This window comes from Suncus etruscus, chromosome 19 (genome assembly GCF_024139225.1).
Source record: "Suncus etruscus isolate mSunEtr1 chromosome 19, mSunEtr1.pri.cur, whole genome shotgun sequence".
NCBI lineage: Eukaryota > Metazoa > Chordata > Mammalia > Eulipotyphla > Soricidae > Suncus > Suncus etruscus.
In genome coordinates, this window is record NC_064866.1 from 636,965 (window position 1) to 664,204 (window position 27,240).

At 45.3% G+C, this 27,240-nt stretch overlaps 1 protein-coding gene across 2 annotated transcripts in view; it reads right to left on the reverse strand.

The window, feature by feature from the left end:
* Positions 1–3,590: 3,590 nt before the first annotated feature.
* HORMAD1 (HORMA domain containing 1) overlaps positions 3,591–27,240 on the reverse strand; it is a 38,270-nt gene continuing 14,620 nt past the window's right edge. For both annotated transcript variants that reach the window (XM_049765938.1, XM_049765937.1), the window contains 8 exons: positions 26,614–26,681; positions 24,806–24,954; positions 21,395–21,645; positions 16,518–16,584; positions 12,396–12,475; positions 9,621–9,704; positions 6,123–6,188; positions 3,591–3,671 (listed from right to left, as the gene is read on the reverse strand). In XM_049765938.1, the coding sequence (XP_049621895.1) occupies positions 3,591–3,671; positions 6,123–6,188; positions 9,621–9,704; positions 12,396–12,475; positions 16,518–16,584; positions 21,395–21,645; positions 24,806–24,954; positions 26,614–26,681 (846 nt within the window). The remainder of the gene's footprint in view (positions 3,672–6,122; positions 6,189–9,620; positions 9,705–12,395; positions 12,476–16,517; positions 16,585–21,394; positions 21,646–24,805; positions 24,955–26,613; positions 26,682–27,240) is intronic.

The window sequence follows — 27,240 nt, forward strand, 5'->3', positions numbered from 1 at the left end:
AATACGGGGGTAACACAATAACTTTCCTAAAGTTATGGCTTAGACTCCACAGAAGTCAAATCACTGAAAGTAAATAAAAATAATTTTCTCGGGGCCGGAGAGATAGTACAGTGGCTTTTGCCTTGCAAGCAGCCAATCCAGGACCAAAGGTGGTTGGTTCGAATCCCGGTGTCCCATAGGGTCCCCCGTGCCTGCCAGGAGCTATTTCTGAGCAGACAGCCAGGAGTAACCCCTGAATGCCCAAAAAGAAAACAAACAAACAAAAAATGTTCTCTTTAAGTCTTCTGATTTCTTGAGCCTAACACATAACTCAGGAGTTTATGTTCATCGCTGTTGCTCTTCTTTCACAAAATGCACCACCCAAGTTATATGAAACAGCAACGATCAGCTCATAGTCCCTCAAATATTTAGTAATTTATACGTTATTTCTATATACTTTCAGTAGTACATAATGAAACAAAGTATAAAGTAAGAAAAGAAACATAAGTATGTTCTAACATTCCCTTTCAATATCCTAACAACTCATCTCCAGGGCTGAAAAGCATTCATTCAAAAGGGCATACGCACACACTATTCATCATCAACAACACATGAGTAGATCATAAAGATGTGGAACACAAATACAGTGTGTTGCAAGTCAGCTCCTGAAGAGGTTGGCTGATGGAGGGATGGAGGATGAGGCCTTTCTCCTCCAGCTCGGACCACACTTCTCTTACCCTGTTGAGTCGGTGGTTCTGAGGTGAATGTGGCAATGTGGCGGGAAGAAAGCCAAGAGGCAGTCAGGCTTCCCAAGAAAATAGCTCTTTATTCTGTGAAGAGGCCAAAGCCCAAAGGCCTAAGAGTAGGCCCAGGAAAAAAGCCCCCCCCCACCTTCCACAGACCCTTGCTTTTATGCCCCAGAATCAGGGACCACCCACTGTGGGAGCAGAATGCCAGGTCACACCCTAGGGTAGGGTCAGTAACTTAATGATCCCGTTAAAATGTTTACATATAAAACAACAGTGGAATACAACATAGCTCTAGCAAATGATTTAGTCGTGCAATTTGCTGCAAATTGGATGAATTAGAAAATATTATGTTAAATGAAGCCAGGAGGGGGATAAATACAGAATACCACATATTATATGTAGTATTTAGAATAACTGCATGATGCAATGCAATGATTTATATGGGGGTTGTGTAGAACACTTCTGGCTCCAGAGTACGGAGAGAAGGAAAGAAATAAGAGTGGAGAAGAGGGCTGGAGCACATGCCTGACCCAGGTTCAACCCCCCTTATCCCAAATGGTCCCCCTGAGCCTACCAGGAGCCATTTGAGTACAGAGGCAGAATTAACTCCTGAGCACTTCCAGGTGTGGCCCAAAACCAAAACCCAAAAAAAAACAAGGCGATTTTGGAGGCAAAAGCGATAGTATAGTGGGTAGGGATCTTGCCTCCAATGTGGCTGACCCAGGCACTTAAATCGTCCCGAGCAGAGCCAGGAGTCCACTTCTGTCAAACTAGCATTTCCCCAAATACAAAACATCCAAGCACAAACCCTACCATGCGCCAAAGTCATTTCAAATCTAGCCAGGAAATGGAACTACGTTTCATGACGTTCCAAGTGAAGGGACTTTGAGAAGCCAGTCGGCCCTGGCAGGCGGGGCGACCGTATGGGACGGACGGACGTGGGGTGGGGTTCGGGCCGCCGACCGTCCCTTCGGGACCCGCCCCGTCCGAGTCCCGACCGGTCACCCACGTAGGGGCCGCGCTTTCCAGAGGGGCAGAGCGAGTCCGAGAGCCCCGCCGCCGGCTCGCATTCGCCCTCCTGACTGCACGTTACGGAGTCCAACCACGTCTCAGACCTGCCCGGCCCCGCTCGCTTCCAACGGGCTGGAGCCCTCGGCGCCTCCGGTCTCGGTCCTAGCGGTGCTCGGGCCCGTGGAAGAGCGGGGGAGAGCGCCCTCGAGGCGGCCCCTTCGCCCCGCCCGGCCGGCTGGCTTCCTCCTCGGCTCTCTGCGCGGGACTCGGCCGCTCCTTCCTCCCTCGCGGGAGGTTCGCCGCCGGGTCCCGCCTCTTGGGGGGCGGCAGTGGTTCTCGAGCGGGTCGGTCTCCCGGCGCTGGGCGCCGCGTCTTCGGCGTGGCCGGGGCTGGACAGCCGCGTCCCGACCGGGACGACCGTGCCGCAAGACGGGGGACGTCACGGCGAGGGAGGCGACGTGGCAGGTGCGACCGGCGGGGCGCGGAGCCGCGAGTGCCGGGCGCCGGCGTTTCCCGACGGGCCGAGCAGCCTTCGCCCGAAGGGAAGCGACGGGCTGGAATTCCCGCACGCCCGTGGGGCACTTACCCGGGAGGGAGGGGCCTTGCCTTTCCCTTTCCGGCCTCTACTGCGAGCCAAGCGCACGCGGGCCCTGGGCGGCCCCGGACCCAGCGGGCGGCAGACGGACGGCGAGACCCGGAGGAGCGGCAAGCGGCATCGGCGCGGCGCGGCGCGGCGCTCGCCCCTGGCTCCTTTCTTCCTGCCCTCCGTCCTCCCTCGCCCGCGTGGCTGCTCCTGGGCCCGGGCACACGCAGACGCAGACGCGGGGCGCCGCCGGCGCTGGCTCTCTCCTTCAGGGCGCCGCCGGCCGCCCCGCGTGCCTCCCGCGGCCGTCCCGCGGAGTCCGGCGAGCGGCCCGGCCGGCCATGGGAGGAGGAAGGCCGCCTCGCCCGCCTGCCCCTCGGGAGGGGCCCGGGCAACCTACCTTGACGGCGCCGCCTCCCGCCCACCCCGCGCCAATCACGAGCCGCCGGGGCCGAGCTCGGCCAATCCGGGCGCGAGGCGGCGGCCCCGTCCCGCCCCTCCCCGGCTATTGTGCGCGCGCCAGGCGAACGCACCCCGAGGGAACGGGGCGGGCCCGGAGGCCGCTCGACCAATAGGGAGCCGAGGGGGCGGGGCGAGGCGCGGACGCCGGCCAGTCGGGGCAGCCTCGAGGGAGCCCGCGGGTGGGCGGGGCGGCTCCCTCCGGGAAACGAGGCTCGCGAGCTCGCGCGTGCGTGGACGCGGCTCGGCTCGGCTCGGCGCGGAGCGGAACTGAACTGAGCGGTGCGACCGCTCCAAAGGCAGAAGGCTCCGAGCGACAGACACGACGAGCGCCGCCTCCGCGAGCCGAGCGCGAACCTCGCCGGCTTTATTACCGCGCTGCTCCGCGGGAGGCTGCGCTGGCACATCTCAAGCACGCGGAGCCGACCGCCCGCACAGCTGCGCTTTCCCAACTCGCCCCCCCCCCCCCACGAGGCCCCTCCGGTGCGTCCAGACGCGTCGTCCAGCCCCCGAAGCCTCGCGGGGCCAGCAGGCGTCGGCCCCGGGCCTCGCGCGCGCACGGCGGACCCACGTCGGCCTCCCCACGTTGGCCCGCCCGGACAAAGAAGCGGACACACAGCGCAGGAACGCGAGAGCTCTCGCAACAACTCTGATGGCAGGGACCACAACAGCATCCGCGACCTCCTTTCTGTGCAGCGCACAGCTCACAACCACAAACGTTCCGCGAGGCCGGAAAACACTCGTAAACAACACTCCGGAGTATTGAACTCTCGTTCCAGCGTGACGCGTCCGCAGACGGCTCCAGAAGCTCAGATATCTTCCTTCGGCTCACTGAACTTCCTTCTCTTGGGCACCGGCTCTTGGCTAGGAGGGTCGGAGGGATGACGGCCCTGTCAAAATAAACGACGACTGAGAAGAGATGCTTTCCGTTCAACGTCCTTACCATACTTTTTCCTCACGCGCTTCCTTCATTTTTAAGTCAACCTAACGCGACGATTTTCTATTAAGACAGAACTTAGATTCCTTTTTTCTTTTTTTGGTTTTTGGGCCCCACCCGTTTGACACTCAGGGGCTACTCCTGGCCAAGCGCTCAGAAATCGCCCCTCGCTTGGGGGGACCCTATGGAATGCGGGGAATCGAACCGCGGTCCTTCCTTGGCTAGCGCTTGCAAGGCACACGCCTTGCCTCTAGCGCCACCTCGCCGGCCCCAGAACTTAGATTCCCTCAAAGTCAATATTGTTGTCACATTTGCATCACCTGATGCCTGACAGAAAATACGTAAAGCATCAGGTAATTAAATTTGCTAGAGCAATTATATATAAACATACATTAGACATTACATTCTTAAAATTGTAAAATATCTTGGGTAACAAAAGGGGATTTTTTTTTTGTTTGTTTCGTTTTTTTGAATCACACTTGGCAGCGCTCAGGGGCCACTCCTGGCTCTGTGCTCAAAAATCCCTCCTGGCAGGCTCGAGGGACCACACGGGATGCGGGATTCCAACCAACGTAGGCACTGGGTCGGCCACTTGCAAGGCAAATGCTCTATCACTGCGCTACCTCACCGGCCCCAAAAGGGGAATGTTTTTAATGAATGGCAAATAGAGAAACTGATTAAACTTTATGAGATTTAAACCATGCTTTGTTGTAATGTCTCTGTTAGCCCTCACAGAAGCCTGATAATTGAACACCTGATGGATACTTGCGTGAATGGAGGACAAATTAGGAAAATTCCTAGCAAGATTACCCAAGTTACTGAACTTTTAATTTTTCAGAAAAAACGCAGGAAGGACTAGAAATATTATTATAACATATAATAATATAATAAAATAATTGTTCTACAGGAAAAAATAAAAGTTCAATACATTATGGAAAAATCAAAGAACTTAATAATGTAGAATGAGATGCCACATGGTTCCATTTCCTTCATAAGACATGTACATTGAAAATCGTATCAACAAAACTATTCTTGGGAATACCATTTATCACTATATTTTTAAGAAGTCTAGATTTTCAGTTCTACAATTTTAATAATAACTCTAAGCAAAACAAAAATAAGAAAACAGAAAAAATTGTAAGCAAAAAACATGACAATCTCAGAAGTGACCAAACAAGAGCTAATTTAATAAAACAAACACAAAAAACCCTAAGGTTTTGGTCAGGCAAAATTGGTTTTCCTAAAGTATAAAGAAGATGATGTTTTCATTTAGGGGAATATTGGAATTTGGTAACTTGGTTTCTTTCCACTTAAGTTTAATCTTTTTTTTTTTTTTTTTTTTTTTTTTTTTTTTGGTTTTTGGGTCACACCAGGCAGTGCTCGGGTTATTCCTGGCTCCAGGCTCAGAAATTGCTCCTGGCAGGCACGGGGGACCATATGGGACGCCGGGATTCGAACTGATGACCTCCTGCATGAAAGGCAAACGCTTTACCTCCATGCTATCTCTCCGGCCCCTTTTTTTTTTTTTTGGAGGTTTTTTTTTGGAAGTTTAATCTTTAAAAAGCTAAAATCAGGGCTGGAGCGATATCCCAGCAGTGGGGCATTTGCCTTGCCCGCGGCCAATACAGGATGTACCCTGGTTTGAATCCCGGCATCCCATATGGTCCCCGGAGCCTGCCAGGAGTGACTTCTGAGCGCAGAGCCAGGAGTAAACCGAGCACTGCCGGGTGTGACCCAAAAACCAAAAAAACAAAAACAAAATAACAACAAGCAAACATATAAACAAAAAAAAAGACCTTAATCAAATTTGTGTCCTCCTTTTTAGCTCTGTATAAATAAAATGGTCTTGGGGCTGGAGTCATAGTAAGTGCAGAGGGTGCTTGCCTTGCATGTAGCAACTCATGTTGATCCTCAGCGTCCCAGATAATCCCAAGCCTGCCAGGAATGATTCCTGCGTGCAGAACCAGGAATAAACCCTGCGCACTGCGTGTGTGACCACCAAGAACCAAAATAAATTGAGTGGTCCTAGTATTCATATACTACTCATCTTGTTCCATTCATTTCCACCTCACACAGTTTTATTCATTTCAGCATATATTTATATTTAGAAGAACAGAACAAACCACATGGCACACCTTTCCTTTATTGGGGGCACACCCAGTGACGCTCAGGGGGGTTACTCCTGGTTATGCTCTCAGAAATCACTCAGAAATCGCTCCTGGCTAGGGGGACCATACGGGATACTGAGGGATGGAACTGCAGTCCCTCCTAGGTTAGCGCGTGCAAGGCAAAGGCCTTACTGCCTGCGCCGCTACTCCAGCCCCTTGATATTTATAATGCAATCTACAGTAATGATCTGACACTTGCCATGTCACTCAACTTATGTGTTGTTTATAAGACTTACAGGTTTTTCAGATTCACGAGGTCTCTTCCGACTTTCTTTGGCTTTTACTGGTTGACTTCTATTAACCTTCACAGAGGAAGAATGATTGTCAATAAGATTATTTTTCAAGGAGCCAGAGCTATCACTTACACACTTGCTTTGCACACAGCTGACCTAGGTTCGATCCCCAGTTTCCCATGTGGTCCTCGAGCCTGCCAGGAGCAATTTCTGAGCATAGAACCTGGAGTAACCACTGTATGCAGTTGGGTTCAATGCCGCTGGATGTGGCCCCAAACAAACAAAAAGAGGTAGTTTTTCAAAGAGCAACCAGCTCTTCTTTTCCAATCATAGACAGTCTTATATTTAAAAAGTTTTATCAGGACATAATTCAACTTAACCATTTAAAAGCAATTCAGGGGCCAGAGTGATAACACAGCAGGTATGGCATTTACCTTGCATGCAACAGACCTGGGTTTGACCCTCAGCACCCCATATGGTTCCCTGAGCCTGCCAGGAGTAATTTCTGAGTTCAGGGTCAGGAGTGATCCCTGAATGCTACAGGGTATGGCCCAAACCCTCCCCAATAAGTATACAATTCAATGATTTAAATATATATATTCACAGATGTCTAACTATCACTAGTTTTTATTTATTATTTTTGAGCCACTCTCGGCTGACACTCAGGGGGTTACTCTTGGCTCTGTGCTCAGAAATCACTCCTGGCAGGTTCAGGTTGGCTGTGTGCAAGGCAAATGCCCTACCCGCTGTGCTATTGTTCCGGCCCAATTTTAGAATCCTTTTATTCCTCATGACAAAATTAAATTCTGCACCCGTTTTCATTCCCTCACTCCCTTATGATTCCCATATCTCCTTACTAGTCCTAAGACTTTCTCTATAGAAAATCTTATTTGAAACTTTCATACGAGGAGAATCATACTGTGTGAACTTCTGTGACAGGTGAGCTTCATTTAGTAAAATATCTGCCATGAAGTTCATCTAAGTTGTTCCTATTCTGTTGCATGGACAAATTTTGGTTAGCCATTTATCTGACAGTTCTAATCTTGGTTATGGTAAATATGTTATAGGGTAAATAATGCTATGGAACTTTCCTCCTCTTCCCTCTGTGGCTGTGATGACTGGCTGTCACACACATTTGGTTGTAGTTCTTGCACACTTGGTTGCAATAGTCACTGACAGTCACACACTTGGCTGCAGTGTACTGGAGATCACAAGCTTCATATCCCATCAGGGTATTGAACAGCAAAAAAGTACTGTCAGACAGACAGTACTAAGCACGTGGGGTAGTGCAGGAGATTGAACTCACAGGCTCATGCCCAAAAAGCAGGTATTCTACCACTTCTTTTTTAATTTAATTTATTTTTTGTTTTTGGGCCACACCCAGTGACGCTCAGGGGTTACTCCTGGCTATGTGCTCAGAAATCGCTGCTGGCTTGGGGGACCATATGGGACGCCGGGGGATTGAACCGTGGTCCGTCCTAGGCTAGCACGGGCAAGGCAGACACCTTACCCCTTGCACTACTGCTCCGGCCTCAATCCTATATGCGTTTCTTATAAATTATTATTTGGGACTACACATGCCACATATGTGGTGGGCCTGCACTCAATCACCATAGGTTCATAGCTCACCTGGGTTTAGTACCCAGTATTCCATGTGGTCCCCGAAGCACTACCAGGAGCGAACCTTGAGTGCTGAACCAGAAGCTGTCCCTGAGCACCACCAGGTTAAACCCAAAAATAAAGTTAGTATTTGATGACAGCCATTACACAGCAACTTTTATTTATTTTTGTTTGGGGGCATACCTGGCAATGCTCAGGGCTTATTACTACTCCTGAACTCAGGAATCACTCCTGGCAGGGCTCAGGGAACCATATGGGATGACAGGGATTGAAGCCAAGTCTGCTGCATGCAAGGCAAGCACTCTAACTACCTGTACCATCTCTCCAGCTTGTACTACCTCTCCAAAGCACCTTTTAATTCTCATTTTTTGGTGCCACAGATAGAATCTTTGAGTTTTAAAACATGCAAAACATGCACTCTACCATTGTGCTGTTATACCCCCACTTTGCCTAATAGCATTTTTGGGGGTCTTTGGACAATGGGCATCAGTGCGCAAGAGCTTTTCCTGGTTTGGTGCTTCAGGACCATAGGGTTCAAACACAAGGGCTCACAAGTGCAAAGCATGTGATCTAGTCCTTTGGGCTATTTCCTAGGCTTTCCTAATAACATTTTGACTTTGTTTTTGGGGCCACCTCTGGTGGCATTCAAGCATTACTCCTGGTTCTGTGCTCAGAAATCACCCCTGAGGGGCCGGCGAGGTGGCGCTAGAGGTAAGGTGTCTGCCTTGTAAGCGCTAGCCAAGGAAAGGACCACGGTTCGATCCCCCGGCGTCCCATATGGTCCCCCCAAGCCAGGGGCAATTTCTGAGCGTGTAGCCAGGAGTAACCCCTGAGCATCTAACAGGTGTGACCTAAAAAAACCAAAAAAAAAAAAAAAGAAATCACCCTGAGAGGCTTGGGGGACCCTATGGAATGCCACGGATCGAATCTGTGTCAGCAGCAAGCAAGGAAAACTCTGTACCTTTGTGGTATCACTACGGCTCCTATTAACATTTTGTTTTAATTTTTTTTTTGGGCCACACCCGGCAGCGCTCAGGGGTCACTCCTGGCTGTCTGCTCAGAAATAGCTCCTGGCAGGCACAGGGGACCATATGGGACACCGGGATTCGAACCAACCACCTTTGGTCCTGGATTGGCTGCTTGCAAGGCAAACGCCGCTGTGCTATCTCTCCAGGCCCTTGTTTTAAATTTTTTAAATTTAAAGAATGGTAATTTACACAATTATTTTAGGTATAAACACCAGTCCCACCAAAACCATGTCAATTTCCATCAGTGTTTCCATACTCTATCTCTTACACCTTCCCCACCCCATTCCGAGTCTAAGAACTCACTTCTAAGAACCTTTAGAAGTGAGGGAGGGGGCTTCCAAGGTGCCTAGGTGCCTTGGGGGCCATTCTCAATCGATGCTCCTCCAACAGGCCAGAGAATAGATTGCAGCTTGGATCCCGTGCTGCCAGGGATCACCAGGGCCACCCCAGCAGTTCTGTGGGCCAGTAGGGCTACTCACTGACCTTGTAGTAAAGGTGGTGGGAGTGAGAGAAGGGATAAAGTACTGGGATCAAATTGGGCCAGCCAAACATTCAAAAAATGCACTCTCACCCCTGTGCTATCCACCTTGTCCCTTGTGCCTGTCACAAGGGCTCAGCGGTTGCTTCTGCTTCTTCATTCAGAAATCGTTCCTGGCAGGCACGGGGGACCATATGGGATGCCGGGATTTGAACCACAATTTGTCCTGGATCGGCTTGTGTGCAAGGCAAACGTCCTACCGCTGTGCTATCTCTCTGCCCCCCAATAGCTTTTAATTTTTTTAAATAAAAAATGAACAAACATTAGAGGAAAACCAGAAGGTCAGAATGGAAACAAATCTAGAGAGAAATTTACCACTTTATTCTGAAATATTTTTCCGCTTCTTGTTTTGCTTTCAGATACTTCAAGCTCAGATGTTTTATTGACTAACTGCTCAACCTGAAGGAAAATAAAAACATGCTAAGCTTTTTGTTTTGGGGTCATGATAGGCAGTGCTTAAGGGTCGCTCCTGGAGAGAAGCCCCATGTGTGCAGGCAAGTATGGGTGAGGTTTCCTTCAGAGGTCACTTCTCATCACACACCAGAGGCACACATAAGGAAGAAGCTCCATGTTTGCAGAGTGTGGGTGAGGCTTCTGTCAGCATTCACAACTCATGAAACACCAGATGACAAACAGTTGAAAAAGCCTTATGTTTGCAGTGAATGTGGGTGAGGCAGTCTCATTAGAGATAAGAGGAAACACAGAAGGGAAAAGCTCCACATTTTCAGGGAGCTTGGGCGAAGCTTCAGTGATATAGCAAGTTCCATCAGATACAGAAGGACACACACAGGGAACAAGCCCATCTATGTGCAGAGACTTTGGACGAGGCTTCAGTAAGACATCAATTCTCAATACACACAAGAGGAGACAAGAGTTAGAAGCCCTGTATTTGAAGAACAGGTGACTAATGAACAGTAAACTTCTCAGCATCCAGAGAACAAATGTTGCCACCTCAAAACACACATGCCTGAGGAGATGGCCAAAGAAGTGTGCTGAGATCTAGCTTTCTTTTTATTTTGCCCTGTTCACTAATAACTTTGTCTTCATAAAAAAAAAAAAAAAAAGAAAGAAAGAAAGAAAGAAAGAAAGAAAGAAAGAAAGAAAGAAAGAAAGAAAGAAAGAAAGAAAGAAAGAAAGAAAGAAAGAAAGAAAGAAAGAAAGAAAGAAAAAGGCCACTCCTGGAAATCCCTGGGGGGGATCAATTATGGTGCAGGGACTGAAGCATCTTGACCCTGTACTAGACTTTCAACCCCCATACAGTACAATTTCTTGAATAGTACCATAACGAGGTTCAAAAATTCACCCAGCAGTTGCTTCAGCAAAGGGAGTTAGTCAGCTAGGAAGCCTGGAAGAAGTGCCTGAAAGGTAGACAGTGGTTGAGAGCGCCAGAGGGAATAGAGAAGTAGCTGCTAGGAAAAGGCTTAGTATGGAGGCCATGTGAGGAGGTGTGCATGGCGGTAGGGACCGTGAAATGAAGCTGGCTGACTCCTGGAACCTCATCTGACTGCTTTGGGAGTTTCTCCGCCATTACCCTGCAGCTTTCTGACCTTGGGCATAAGGGGCAGCAGGAGCCAGGCTGAGCCGAGAAAGGCTTCACCAGCCCCCTACGAACACTAGGACTCTTTAATTTAAAACAACAGTCTTATAATAACTAATTAACTGAAATCCAGTGGATCCTGAGTTTATTCTGAGATAACTTAGAAAAATAAACCCACTAAGGTAAAGACTGTAGAATTAATGCTATACAATTTACTATTCACTGAACTGAGTCTTTTTTTTTGTTTTTTTTCGGGCCACACCCATTTGATGCTCAGGGGTTACTCCTGGCTAAGCACTCAGAAATTGCCCCTGACTAGGGGGGACCATATGGGACGCTGGGGGATCGAACCATGGTCCTTCCTTGGCTAGTGCTTGCAAGGCAGACACCTTACCTCTAGCGCCACCTCGCCGGCCCTCACTGAACTGAGTCTTAAATAAGAAGGCTCTGTTGTTCTAGGAGGTAACAACTGCAGCCTCTTCTCATTTGAGTAAGGAGTTGAGCAGAGAAAGACAATCATCAGTTCCATCATTTCAAGTTCATTTTATCTAGCATAATTCCAAGATTTTACTTTACATGGAAAACAAAATTAAACTTGTTCTGCTCCAAGACTAAAAAAATACTGAAGAGTCTGGAGAGATAGAAGAGAGTAGTGTAAGTGCCTCGTACATGACAGACTTAGGTTTGACTCCCAGCATCCCATATGGTCCCTGAACCCACCAAGAATATTATTTTTTTTTAAATTTTTTGCTTTTGGGGCCACACCCGGTGATGCTCAGGGGCTACTCCTGGCTATGCGCTCAGAAATCGCTCCTGGCTTGCGGGTCCATATGGGACGCTGGGGGATCGAACCTCGGTCCGTCCTAGGTCAGACGTGTAGAAGGCAAAAGTCCAACCACTGCGCCACTGCTCCGGCCCAGGAATAATCGAGTGCAGAGCAGAGTAACCCCTGAGCACTGCTGGGTGTAGTACCTCCCGCAAAGACAACAAAATACCAACAAAACAAAGCAAACCAAAGCAAAACAAAGCATACTGACCATTTTGTTTTTTATATACAAGGAAGTATAGCAGTTATATATATATATATATACCTCTATATTTTTATATATAGTTCATATATACAAGGGAGTGTAGTTGTTTAGTAGTATAAACAATTGCTTTAGATTCTTATTTTTGTTTTTGAGTCACATTCAGCAGTACTCAGGGCTTACTCGTGGCTCTATGCTCGGATCCCTCTTGGCAGTGCTAGAGACCACTTTGGGCTCTGAACGCTGTTCAGCCCTATATGAGGCAAGCACCCTACCCACCATACTATCCTTCTGGCCCCCTTAGATTCTAGATAGCTCTGAAATCCTTAGATGCTATTTACTACTAAAGAAACCAAGCTTTTACATACTCAAAATTGTTCAACATACAGTGCTAGATATTGTTAAAGTTAATAACTAATTTTCTTACAAAAACTAAAATGAGAAAATATGAGTCATAACTAAGCATATAAATAGCAGTCTTTTGGAAGAACATTGACATTTGAGAGAATACTATTCAGATAATACCTGAGAATGAGAAATGGACATATCTGGACTTTCTTTAGATGCCATTATAACGTCATCGCTCTCACAAGCTAAACTTGATTCTGTAAAAAAATAAAAAGCATTAATTAAAATTGTATAATGCTGAATTGGAAATTAATTTACTTTTTTGGTGGCAGTGCTACACCCACTGGTACTCTAATTTACTTGTGGCTCATGCTTGCAGTCCGAGCCTACAAGTGCTCAAGGAACCACACAGAGCTGGGGATTAAACCTAGGCGGCATCCTCATGTAAAACGTGAGCTCTAAGCCTCTGAGCTTTCTACTTGGTCCCTTTTCAAACATGGGACCCAGCACTGGCTCAGGGATGACCCCTGTTCTCTATTCAGGAGTTAGTCCTGACTCAGGGAACCATATAGAATGCTGGGGATCGAACTGGTGTCAGCATGTGTTGCATTAAATAAATAATGATGGAGAAGGATAGAGGTGGATGGAGAAGGATGGGTGGAGGGATTTTTCTCTGCCATCCCAGGCCACGTGGCTCCGCAATCCCCATTCAGTTGGCGGGTCCCAGGTTTAGGTGAATGGCGGAATCAGACTCATCCAGAGACAGGCATCAGGTAGCATCAGCCACATGTATGGCCTATATCATAACCTTTTATGCATTCATCCATTCTTAGCTAGCCCTGCATCTTAACTCCTTTCAGCCATCTTCCCTTTGACCTCCATGCTGGCCAAAGACCAAAAGGGACCTAATCCCCTGGGTCAAAGGCCTTATCTACCTTTTCCAAGACCCCTCCCAGGAATGGGCAGGGTCTTGCAGGTAAGGTCAAATTACCTAGGGAGAATGGAGGGATGAGGCTTCATCTCCCCCTTCTCTGAAATATAAAAGAACCTTTTGTAATCCTGCTCCACCTTTAGCCAAAGGCAGTTAATATTTTCATGCAACAATGTAATAGAGTGAAAATTAACATACCAGCCCTTTTCAAAAACATAACATTTCTGCAAAATATACTATACACCTGTAACAAAATTTTCTTTCTTTCTTTCTTTTTTTGTTTTTGTTTTTGGGTCACACCTGGCAGTGCTCAGGGGTTACTCCTGGCTCCATGCTCAGAAATCGCTCCTGGCAGGCACGGGGGACCATATGGGACACCGGGATTCGAACCGATGACCTTCTGCATGAAAGGCAAGCGCCTTACCTCCACGCTATCTCTCCGGCCCCACAAAATTTTCTTAATGCTTTTCTACCAAGCACTATTCCGGAACTTTCATGTTCCTATACTTTTAAACTATATTGGGGGAACTTTCTGTTCCTATTAACCTTCCCTACACACAAGTACTACAGCATAAATACATAACATACATTTTAAAAACGGGCTAAGTACATCAAAATACACACAGTAAAACATTTTGCAATTGAAAATATTAACTATGGAAAACAAAACATTTAAATTATAAAGAAAATGACTTAAGACAAAGATGCAGGCGGTTAGAAATCAAATCTTTAAATGGGCTAAACTGTTATTACTCCTTTTTTAAAATGTTTTACACTACTACCTAATTTTTTCCCATTACCAACACCAATTGTGAAATTCCTTCACCTAAAACCAAATGTCCAGATGATTAATTTGTCCCACGCTGTTCTCACCACATGGTTTACTTCCATAGTCCCAGGCCCTGCAGATGGTTTGCTCGCGCTGTTGTTGACCATGTGGTCCCAGGTCCCGCAGCCAGTTCGCTCGTGTTGTTACACCCTTCTGATTTGTAGGGCGGATCCCAGGCTCGCCGCTTTGGGCCGGAATAGGCACTTTTCGCCGCTTTTCTGCCACAGGGTTAGAGTTCTTGGCTGATTGCAGCTGCCTTTTTTCCAGAAAGCACTTTGGAAGCCAGCTCCGCTGCCACAGCTGCTGCAACGCAACTTGTCGCAGCTTTTTCTTTAGGGCGCGTCTGGATGTTAAGAGTTCAAAGTGGTTTAAACTAAAAGTCCAGTCTGAAATTTCCAAAGTCGAAATCCAAATTCAAGTCGAAGGTCATTCTCAGAAAATCAGTCTGCTTGTAGAAGCTTTTTCTTTCTGAACCTTTTCCAATTAAGGCCCTCCATCAGTATTTGAGGAGGCTGAGGTTTTTGGAAAAAGGATTTTCGGCAACAAAGTTTCAGTCCTGAGTCTTGGATGGGAGTGATACAAGTTTTCAACTCCCCTGTTTTACTGATATTTTTGCCCCTAGAAGGGGTCGGGGCCATCTTTGGACATGGCTTCAGGTGGCCAAATACTTTGGGCTGACTCCATCTGAAAAGAGCCAAAATCAAACAGAAAAGCAGAAATCTCACCATACTCGCTGTTTTCTTGGGTCCAGGTTTCAGGTCAGAGTTCGGAGTGCCAGATGTTGCATTAAATAATTAACGATGGTGCTGCTGAATGGTGAAGGATGGATGGATGGATCTTTCTCTGCCATCCCAGGCCACGTGGCTCCGCAATCCCCATTCAGCTGGCGGGTCCCAGGTTTAGGTGAACGGCGGAATCCGAGCTACACTTCCAAATTCTGCCCAGAGGGGTGAATAAAAAGCTTGTGAAGACTGTAGCTGCAGCCAGGATCTCAGCTAAAAGTGCACAGAGACTGCTCCACCCGTCCTGATGCAGCCGCTTTGGTCCTGCTCCTGCCATGCAGTGTGGCAAAAAAAGTGACGAATAGCTTGCAAGTGGTCAGAGGGGGCAGGCGCACGCTCGACCCAGCCTCAGAGCAGCTGCTGCTGCTGGAACCCCTTGGAACTCCAAACCACATGGAAGAAGAACGGCGTCTGGACAATTGGTTTTAGGTGAAGGGATAATACAATTGGTGTTGGTAATGGGAAAAAATTAGGTAGTAGTGTAAAAAATTTTAAAAAGGGGGAGTAATATAGCTTAGCCCAACTAAAAGATCTGATTTATAACCGCCTGCATCTAATTTTGTCTTGATTAAGTCATTTTCTTTATCATTTAAATGTGTTTTTTTTTGTTTTCCATAGTTGACATTTCCATTGGTATAATATTTTATTGTGTATTTTAATGTATTGAGCCTGTTTTTAAAATGTATGTCATGCATTTACACTGTAGTACTTGTGTGTAGGGAAGGTTAATAGGAACAAAAGTTTCCCAAGAAACAATTTATATAGTATTAAAGGTATAGGAACGGGGGCCGGAGAGATAGCATGGAGGTAAGGCGTTTGCCTTCCATGCAGGAGGTCATCGGTTCGAATCCCAGCGCCCCATATGGTCCCCTGTGCCTGCCAGGAGCAATTTCTGAGCCTGGAACCAGAAATAACCCCTGAGCACTGCCGGGTGTGACCCAAAAAAACCCCAAAAAAAAAAAAAAAAAAAAGGTATAGGAACAAAAAGAAGTTCCAGGATAGTGCTTGGTCAAAAAGCATTAAGAGAATTTTAAGTTACAGGTGTATAGTATATTTTGCAGAAATGTTATGTTTTTGAAAAGGGCTGGTATGTTAATTTTCACTTTATTATGTTGTTGCTTTGGAAACATTACCCGCCTTTGGCTAAAGGCGGGGTCAGGATTACAAAAGCTTCATTTATATTTCAGAGAAGGGGGAGATGTGACTCCACCCTGGATTTAGGTGTATATATCTGAGACCCGCCCATTCCTGGGAGGGGTCTTGGGAAGGTTATATAAGGTTTTTGACCCAGGGGATTGAGGTCTTTTAGTCTTTGCCAGCATGGAGGTCAGAGGAAAGATGGCTGAAAGGAGTTAAGACGCAGGGCAAGCTAAGAATGGCATGCGTAAATGGTTAGCAGCCATATCTGTTGGCTAGGGCTAAATAAAGATGTTATCTCTCTGGAAACCTGCCTGTGAGTGAGTTCAATACCTGTCGCTTTCCTGGACCCAGACTCGCTGGTTAATGGGGGATGGAGCCACGTGGCCGGGCGCCTAAGGACAAAAGCTTCCATCTCCACCATCCAAGCCCATCATAAGGGCTGTAACTCTACAAGCATGTGCAAGGCAAGCATCTTATCCACGGTACTCTCGCAGCCCCTAAAATATTTTTCTCATTTATTTTGGCAGTGCTCAAAAAAAGTAGTCACATTAGTTTATTAGTACAAGCTTTGCTTTTCCTCTATATTTTTCTCCTTTACATTTTTATTGACTTTTTACCTCTAAGTTTAGGAGATCCAGGGTTTTCCTTCTGCTCTTCCATTTTAGTTTCACCTTCAAAATTATCCTACATAATTACATAAAAATAAAATGAACAGATTTTAATAGAAATTAAAATAATGGATATAAATATTTATACACTCAAGTATAAGTAAATTTTTTTTGGCTTTTGGGTCACACTCAACAGCTCTCAGGGGTTCCTCCTGGCTCTACACTCTGAAACCGCTCCTGGCAGGCTTGGGGAACCATACGGGATGCCGGGATTCGAACCACTGACCTTCTGCATGCAAGGCAAATGCCTTAAGTCCATGCCATCTCTCAGGCCGCAAGTATAAGTATTAATGTAAATGTTATTCATTCATTTATTTATTTTACATAAAGGTTAAGAAATGTTATATATACGTTATACTTTGTAAGTATAAAGTAACTTATAAAAATTAATTTCTTTTTGTTTTTGGGTCCCACCCGGCAGCGTTCAGGGGTTCCTCCTGGCTTTATGCTCAGAAATCGCTCCTGGCAGGTTCAGGGGACCATATGAGGTGCCAGAATTCGAACCACCGTCCTTCTGCATGCAAGGCAAACACACTACACCTCCATGCTATCTCTCCGGCCCCCTCTTATACATTTTTTTAATTTAAATAAAATAATTAAAATAATTTTTAATTTTTAAAAAATCTAGCAATAGACTTAATGTCTTCTTTATTATTACTGTTTTATTCATGACATATGTCAACAAGAGACAAAATTTTCATTGATTTATTTATTTTTTAATTTTATTTATTTATTTTTTGTGGTTTTTGGGTCACACTCGGCAGTGCTCAGGGGTTACTCCTGGGATTTATTTATTTTTTAATTTTATTTATTTATTTTTTGTGGTTTTTGGGTCACACTCGGCAGTGCTCAGGGGTTACTCCTGGCTCCATGCTCAGAAATTGCTCATGGCAGGCACGGGGACGCTGGTATTCGAACCGATGACCTTCTGCATGAAAGGCAAACGCCTTACCTCCACGCTATCTCTCCGGCCTCTGATTTATTTTCAACATTTATTTATTTAGGCTTTTGGGCCACAACCGGCAGCGCTCAGGGGTCACTCCTGGCTCTGTGCTCAGAAACCGCTCCTGGTTTGCTTGGGGGAACCATGTGGGATGCCAAGGATCGAATCTGGGTCCATTCTGGGTTGGCCACGTGCAAGGCAAATGTCCTATCATATTACTGTGCTATCATTCTGGCCCCTCAGTCATTTATTTTTTTACTCAGGAATCACCCTTGGCAGGGCTTAGGGAGCATAAGGGGTAACGGGGATTGAACCCAGGTTAGTCAGGTGAAGGTAAACTGTCTTATCCATTGAACTCTCTGGGCCCAGACACATTTGGTTAAAAAGCAAAACTGGAATTTAATTTTTTTGGGTGGCATTGAGCCATACCTGTCACTTACAGTGCTGAGGGGCTGCTAATAGTTTTGTACTTTGGGGTCAACAGCATGCAAAGCATGCTAGTTAACCTTTGTACAGTGTCTGGATAATGCATCTTGAGATGTACCTCCTGGTACAGATAAATCTCTGGAATTTATCAATTAGGGAAAAGTCTTCTTTGATTGAATAGATTGAAAATGGAATTTGTTATTTGTAAGTAAAGTGGTTACAATTATCAGCCAGAAAAGAAAGTCTTGGGGCCAGAGAGATAATACAGCAGTGAGGGCATTTTGTCTTGCACCTGGCCAACCCGGGTTCGATCCCCAGAATCCATGTGGTCCCTGAGCCCATGAGGAATGATTCCTGAGTGCAGGAGTAACACCTAAGCACCATTGGTCTGACCCCAATACTGGCTGCCAAAAATAAGTAAGATAAAATGAAAAAGACAGTTGAGAACTGTGATCATAATTTAGAATAAAATGAGATATAAGGAAACAATGCAGATTGAACAATCATATTAATGCTTAAAAAGATTTTCAGGGGGCTGGAGAGATGGCATGGAGGTAAGGCGTTTACCTTTCATGCAGAAGGTCATCGGTTCGAATCCCGGCGTCCCATATGGTCCCCCGTGCCTACCAGGAGCAGTTTCTGAGCACAGAGCCAGGAAAAACCCCTGAGCACAGCCGGGTGTGACCCAAAAACCACAAAAAAAAAAAAAAAATAAGATTTTCAGGGAGTGAGGTAATAACAAACTTTTTTAGTTTTTGTTTTGGGGCCACACCCAGCAGTGCTCCTGGCTCTGTGCTCAGAAATCACTTCTGGAAGGCTCAGGGGACCCTATGGGATGCCCGGAATCAAACCCAGGTCCATCCTGGATTGGCTGTGTGCAAGGCTATCTACCTTACCGCTTACCTTACTGCTGTGCTCTCTCTCTGGACCCAAAAGAAAGCTTTTTAATTTTTACTTCTTCATTTTTGTTTTTTAGGTCACACCTGGTGGTGCACAAAGCTTACTCCTCTTTCTGCTCTCAAGGATTACTCAAGATCATTCAGTATCACTCAAGATTCCAGAGACCATATGGTGTGGCAGGGATAGAACTTGGGTCAATAGTGTGCAAGACAACTATCCTATTGATCCAGCCCCCAAGAAAGCTCGTTTATTTTTCAGATCAGAGCATTTTATTGGGGGGGGGTGTCTTCAGGGGAGCATAAGTCGATGTCCTCAGTGAGCCGGGATCTCGGAGCCATACAGCCGCAGAAAGAACCAAGAAAGGTTCTTTTGTTTGTTTCATTTTTTTTTTTTTTTGCTTTTTTTGGCCATACTCGGTGATACTCATGGGTTACTCCTGGCTCGGGCTCAGAAATTGCCCCTGGCTTGGGGGGGACACGTGGGACGCTGGGGATGGAACCCAGGTCCGTCCTGGGTCAGCTGCATGCAAGGCAAATGCCCTACTGCTGCACCATCGCTCTGGCCGCAAGAATGTTCTTTTTTAGAAAAATCCTACTCATCCATTTATTCAACCCAATACTGAGAATCAGATCGTAAGTTTAAGTAATAGGCATAGGAAGATGATAAAGATGAATAAAGAATAAAACACATTCACTGTCTTCCAAGAACTCTCAGGCTCCTTCAAAACAGTGAATTTACAGGCCCTAGAGACATTCAAGAATAGGCTTAAAAGAGCGAGCATCTGGGGCTGGAGAGGTGGCACAGCAGTAGGGCATTTGCCTTGCATGTGGCTGACCTAGGATGGACCGTGGTTCGATCTCCCAAGCCAGGAGCGATTTCTGAGCGCATATCCAGGAGTAACCCAAGTGTTACCATTACCAGATGTGGCCCGGATACCAAAAATAAAATAAAAGCGAACACCCAGTAGAGATGATTAGAAAAGATTCCAAAAAATCATTAGAATTAGATTCGTACAATTTTTAATTATTCTCCAGATCTAGGGGCTTCCTCAAACCACTATGAGAGCAGCTGAGATGGTGAATGGCTGGCTTCCAGCATCATTTCCTGCTTTGCTATTCAGAAATTGAGGATTTCTGGAAATAATGGTATTTACACCAAGGCAAAAAGTTTTAAAGCAAAAGTTTCTCCTTTTTTGCCTTTTTAATAAAGGTTTTGGGGGCAACACTTGACTATTTAGGCCTTAATTCTGGCTCTGTGATCAAGTATTACCCTTGGCAGGGTACAGGGGGACATAGGTGGTGTCAGAGATCAAACTCAAATTGGACATGTTAACGTAAGCGCTTTAACCCCTGTACTATCTCTTCGCCCTACTCTATTTCCTTAAAGTCCCTTCTGATCTTGAGTTTTATAATAATTCATAATCCTGGCTCTACGCTCAGAAATCGCGCCTGGCAGGCTTGGGGGACCATATGGGGTGTCGAGATTCAAACCACCATCCTTCTGCGTCTAAGGCAAATGCCCTACCCTCCATGCTATCTCTCTGGCTCCAAGAATTATTCTTTTTGGGGGGGGGGGTTGGTAGGTTTTTGGGCCACATTCGGCAGCAGGGAGGGGTTACTTCTGGCTCTATGCTCAGAAATCGCTCCTGGCAGGCTCAGGGGACCTTATGGGATGCTGGGATTAGAACCACCATCCTTCTGCAGGAAAGGCAAACGCCCTACCCCCATGCCAGCTCTCCGGCCCCTCAAGAATTATTCTTTTGTGTGTGTGTGTGTGTGTGTGTGTGTGTGTGTGTGGTTTTTGGGTCACACCTAGCAGTGCTCAGGGGTTATTCCTGGCTCCAGGCTCAGAAATTGCTCCTGGCAGGCAGGGGGGACCATATGGGATGCCGGGGTTCAAACCGATAACCTCCTGTATGAAAGGCAAACGCCTTACCTCCATGCTATCTCTCCGGTCTCAAGAATTATTCTTGGGGGCCGGGCGGTGGCGCTGGAGGTAAGGTGCCTGCCTTGCCTGCGCTAGCCTAGGACGGACCGCGGTTCGATCCCCCGGCTCCCATATGGTCCCCCGAGAAGCCAGGAGCAACTTCTGAGCGCATAGCCAGGAGTAACCCCTGAGCGTCACAGGGTGTGGCCCAAAAACCAAAAAAAAAAAAAAAAGAATTATTCTTGAGCAAAGAGCTAAGAATAACCCTTGAGCACCATAGGGGTGGCCCCAAAACAAAACAAAACAAAATAGTCAAAGAGAATGAAGTAAAATGCCTGCCCCAGAGGCAGATGTGGGAGGGTGAGTAGGAGGGAAAAGGGTTCATAAGGGAGGGTGAGAAGGAAACATTTAATATTGGTGGTGGGAAATGCACACTATTGAAGGTTGTTACACATTGTATAACTGCAACTCAATCATGAGCGGCTTTTATCTCTGGAAAACAAACTGTTGTAGGAACAACCTTTTAACAACCAGGGTGTTTCAGTAAAAAATCAAATCCTCAAAAACAAACAAACAAGCCTCCAAACGTTGTAACTGTACTTCATAACTGTTTAAATATACTTAAACTTACAGAATGCTCTTGTTCATCTTGATCATCTCTGTCCATGAGAATTTTCTGAAGCGGTGTTTTTATTTCTTTTGGTGATAATATACTTGAATCAATCTTTTCCATTCTTTCTTTCTCAGTGGTCACTTTGACCTTGATGGTATGGAAAGGTGTGGGAACTTCTCCCACATTTAAATACATAGGCTCCCCATCAAAAATCACTCCTTCACAATTTCCATCCTTAAAACCAGGAGGCTGGTAATCTGGGGGTGTAACTGCAAAAAAACAGAGAAAACTTAACTGCCCATGAATTTGAAAATAGTGTGCAGATTAAAGAAATTTCAGGTAGCATTAAAAAGGCATGCCAATAAAAGTAAAAATTAGGGCCGGGCGGTGGCGCTAAAGGTAAGGTGCCTGCCTTGCCTGCGCTAGTCTTGGATGGACCACGGTTCGATCCCCCGGCGTCCCATATGGTCCCCCAAGCCAGGAGCAACTTCTGAGCGCATAGCCAGGAGTAACCCCTGAGCGTTACTGGGTGTGGCCCAAAAACCAAAAAAAAAAAAAAAAAAAAAAAAGTAAAAATTACTGGGGCCTGCGAGGTGGCGCTAGAGGTAAGGTGTCTGCCTTGCAAGCGCTAGCCAAGGAAGGACTGTGGTTCGATCCCCGGCGTCCCATATGGTCCCCCCAAGCCAAGGGCAATTTCTGAGCGCTTAGCCAGGAGTAACCCCTGAGCATCTAACGGGTGTGGCCCGAAAACAAACAAACAAACAAACAAAAATTACTATCTTTTGGGGCCGGGAAGGTGGCGCTAGAGGTAAGGTGTCTGCCTTGCAAGCGCTAGCATAGGACGGACCGCTGTTCGATCCCCCCAAGCCAGGGGGCGATTTCTGAGTGCATAGCCAGGAGTAACCCCTGAGCGTCAAACGGGTGTGACCCAAAAACAAAAACAAAAACAAAAACTTACTGTCTTTCGGGGCCGGGGCAGTGGAGTAAGCATTAGGGCATTTGCCTTGCATGTGCTAACCTAGGACAGACTGCACTTTGATCCCCCAGTGTCCCATATGGTCCCCCAAGCCAGGAGCAATTTCTGAGCACATAGCCAGGAATAACTCCTAAGTGTCACCGGATGTGGCCCAAAAACCAAAAACCAAAAAAAAAAAAAAAAAAAAAAAAAAAGAAAAAGAAAAAAAAGAAAGAAATATTTCCCCCAAAGTCATTTCACAGTCAAGTGAAGAAAAAGGGGCTTCTAGAGAAGAAATTTAAAGCTTGAAATTGAAAGAGTAAATTGTTTGTTTTTGGGCCATACCCAGTGGCGCTCAGGGGCCACTCCTGGCTCTGTGCTCAGAAATCACTCCTGGCAGGCAAGGGGGACCACAGGGGATGCCGGGATTTGAACCACCATCCGTCCTGAATCGGTTGTATGCAAGGCAAATGCCCTACTGCTGTGCTATGTCTCTGGCCCCATTCTTGATTTATTTAGATTCTATTCTTGATTCTATTATCATTGACTCTGGCTTGGTTATTTAGTTTTGTCCTTATTTCCCCACCAGTGCATCTGAGACCACTTGGCCCCTAGGCCCAGCCTTTCTTTATTTCTTTTCTCTTAGTTTTAGAAAAATGTGAAAATATGTGGTAAAATAAAGTAATTCATGTCCCAAAGTTCTATGTAAAAGGCGGAAGCTCTGATTTAAAAAGATAAGAGATGGGCCGGAGAGATAGCATGGAGGTAAGGCGTTTGCCTTTCATGCAGGAGGTCATTGGTTCAAATCCCGGCGCCCCATATGGTCCCCCGTGCCTGCCAGGAGCAATTTCTGAGCCTGGAGCCAGGAATAACCCCTGAGCACTGCCGGGTGTGACCCAAAAACCAAAAAAAAAAAAAAAAAAAAAAAAGATAAGAGATAAAAAGATACAATAAATAATAAAAAAGTGTGTTCATGGCAGGTTTTTTTTTTTTTTTTGATGTTTTGCATTGGCACACAAAATATGGGGAAAATAGAAAAGAAAAACCTTTGGGCCCAAAACAGGGAGACCTTACCCATGAAGCATCCTGGCATAAGACCAACTAGAGGCTTTAGGCATACTAACTTGTCTAAACCCAAAGTCTTTCTCTGTGAGTATAAGAGTCTACGCTCTTCACAATCATGGTTGTTGCGGTCAGGAATGATTCTGTAGTTAAGAGATTCTGGTTTTTGTATAGATCCTATGTTGAAGTCAAAGTGACAGGGAGCTTCTTCTGGTTTCCTCTCACCATTCGGTGGTAAATCAGAGAACCCTGCCCTGAAAGCAGTTTGTTGCTGTTACTAAGCCATCGGGGTTTCATATGAACCCACTCTGGAGCAAGTCAGTGCCAGGGCAGCATTAGGGCCTTCCCTGGTACAAGTCCAATTCCTGATGCTGGTGCAGAAAACTGTGCTGGTTCCATAGATGAGAATACAAGGTTCAGGGGTGAATGGCTAATGTCTGATCTTCTGAAGTCGAAGCAAGCCATTATGACAAAGTGTTCAGGGTGTAAGGCCCACTGTAATATAAAATGTATGTGTTCCTATCTCTATTAGATAAGAAATTGTTTGCACATGTAAGATTTCCCCATTTTAATTTTAATGTGCCTATGCAAAAAGGAACAATACCACATGGTACTACTGGTGTATAATAAACATAAAAACATAACATTAAAAAAACATAAAAAATAATATGCTAAACAATCCTGATAACCTGGTTCTAAGATGAACAACTTAAAACACTACAGAAATTTATCTACTAGGATTTTCTACTATTTAAATAGATCCTAAAAAAGGAATAGGGAAAACTGCCACCACATAAGAAGACAGACGATAAGAGTTATGGGGCCGGGCGGTGGCGCTGGAGGTAAGGTGCCTGCCTTGCCTGCGCTAGCCTAGGACGGACCGCGGTTCGATCCCCCGGCGTCCCATATGGTCCCCCAAGCCAGGAGTGACTTCTGAGTGCATAGCCAGGAGTAACCCCTGAATGTCAAATGGGTGTGGCCCAAAAAACCAAAAAAAAAAAAAAAGAGTTATACCTATTAAGGAAATACATCTAAAGAAATATTCAAAGGAGTATTTAATGCAAATATTATGCAAGAGTTTAATGCAAATTTTATGATTTCTAAAACATTACAATTTAGGTACTCAAAACATTTGTGAGGGGCTGAAGAGATAGTACAGCAGTTAGGGTGCTTGACTTGCATGAAGCCCACCCAATTTAATTTCTACTAACTCAATGGTTCCCCCCAAACCCCATCAAGAGCGATCCCTGAATGCAAAGGCAGGAGTAAACCCTGAGTAATGCCAGGGTGGCCCCAAACCAAAACCAACAAGAAACAAATCCCAAAAATAAACTCTCCCCTCAAACCCAATTGTGATAGAGGCCAATTGTTTCAATAATAGATAACTGATAGGATATGTATTGCAAATGTACCTTCATCATAGTAAAATAATTTCATGGTCAAACAAACATCATTAGGTAACGGTCCCAAATTTTGCATTAGAACATAAATCTTGCGAATGAGGAGAATGCTTGCTTTCTTGGTGTCAGCAGGTAACCCAGAAGTCTCATTTTGGTCTTTACTAGAAAAGAATCACACATTTATTTATATATAAATGTTACTTATTTTACATATTATATATTTTATGTAAATGTTATCTCATATAGATACCGTATATACTCGAGTATAAGCCTACTCCCCCTTAATTTCACCCTAAAAACTGGGAAAACTTAGTGACTTGAGTATAAGTAGAGGTAGAAAATGCAGCAGCTTCTGGTAAATTTCAAAAATAAAAATATATACCCCAAATAATTACAATAATTGAGAAATCAGTAGCTTAAATGTTTTTTCAATATTTATTGCTAAAGAAAAACTGTAAAGTAGCAATAACAACTTTAAAACTTAAAATAAAGGGGCCGGCAAGGTGGCGCTAGAGGTAAGGTGTCTGCCTTGCAAGCGCTAACCAAGGAAAGACTGCAACTGCGGTTCTATCCCCCGGCGTCCCATATGGTCCCCCCAAGCCAGGGGCAATTTCTGAGCGCTTAGCCAGGAGTAACCCCTGAGCATCAAGTGGGTGTGGCCCGAAAAACAACAAAACAAAACAAAACAAAAACCTTGAAATAAAGTGCAGAAAACCATAGCTTAACAGGTAATCAAGCTAAATCACAAAGGTTGAAATCCTTCAAAGCTGGATTCCTCCTCCACCTCATCAGTATGTCCAAACAGAGCTTTAGCTGCATCTGATGTGAGGGGATCAGCATAGACACTGTCATCATCACTGAGTTTGCACATATCATCACTGCTGTCGGTCTCATACAAAGCACAGAATATTGTGGGTGAAATAGCAGGGGCATCCAGTTCAGTTCAGCTACCTACTTCTTCAGCTCAGCCGCAACTTGTGGACAGAGCTGAAGCACTGGGGGCCCCCTCCAGCAGACTGGAGGCAGAAGACTGAGACTATGTGGATTTTGTGCCGAAAAACTTGGTTTATACTCGAGTATATAGGTACTTATTTTTACTATAACATTAAAATGTTTAATGTATTCAAATATAAAATAAAGATTGTATAAACATAAATTTTAGATATGATTTTAAACAAACAATTAAAACTGGTTTTTATGGGCTGGAGCAATAGCACAGTGGTAGGATGTTTGTTTGCCTTGCATGCAGCCGACAGACCGGAGTTCATTTCCTGGTATCCCAAATGGTTCCCTGAGACTGCAAAGAGCGATTTCTGAGCGCAGAGCCAGGAGTAACCCCAGTACTGCTGGTTATGACCCCAAACCCAAAAAACTCCAAACCACCACCTGGTTTTCATTATATTTCTAGTCACTCAAGCATACAATAAGTCTATACTCTTTAGTTTTGTTAAACAATTAAAATAATATATATTAATATATAATATCCAAGGATATTTTACAGTGTCATACTTGAAAGGTTAATGGTAGATGTTTATGAACTGTCATAATTCTAATATTTAGCTTTCTAAGTCTTTTTTGTTTTGTGTCATATCCAGCAGTGCTCAGGGGATACCCTGATTCTACACTCAGGAATCGCTCCTGGCACTGCTCGAGGGAACATATGGGATGCCTCAGATCAAATGCAGTTCAGTTGTGTGCAAGGCAAGCGCCTTCTCCACTGTACTCTCTCTCTCTCTCTCTCTCTCTGGCCCCAAGCTTTATAGTCTTAATATTGGTAAGTGGTAATCTGTAATACAGAAAAAGAAAACCATTAAACATACCTTGTGAAGTCCATGACTGGTCCATTATTGGTGTACTTGAATTTAAATTGATAGCATTCTGAAATTGTCTTAAATTAGAAAACATTACAGTTATGTATTCTGACATAGTTTCCAAAGAGATATATGGTTTTGTGTGAGATAATATTTATTTAATAATTTTTTTAATAATTTTACTTTTTATGTTAATACCTATTGTTCAACTGAAACTTTTAGCACTAATTTTTGGAATTTGGAGCAAGATTTAATCCCTGAATCACTCCAATATATCCATCAGAAGAAGGAACATCTGAGCAGGCAGGAAAGGGAGGCAGAGTATCTCATTCTTCAGCAGAATAGTTAGGACTAAAATGACAAACAAGTCATTTAAGTATCAACCAAAATTTTAGTTTCCCACTTACTAAAGGGCTTTATCAAAGGGGTAATTTAGAGTCCTTAATAAATTGTCCAGGGGCTGGAGTGGTGGTGCTAGGGGTAAGGCATCTGCCTTGCAAGTGCTAGCCTAGGACAGACCAGGGTTCGATCCCCCAAAGCTATTTAATAAAATAAAATGTGCAAGTCTAGGGACCGAAGTGAGATAGCATAGCGGTAGGATGTTTGCCCTGCATGCAGCTGACCCAGGAGGGATGG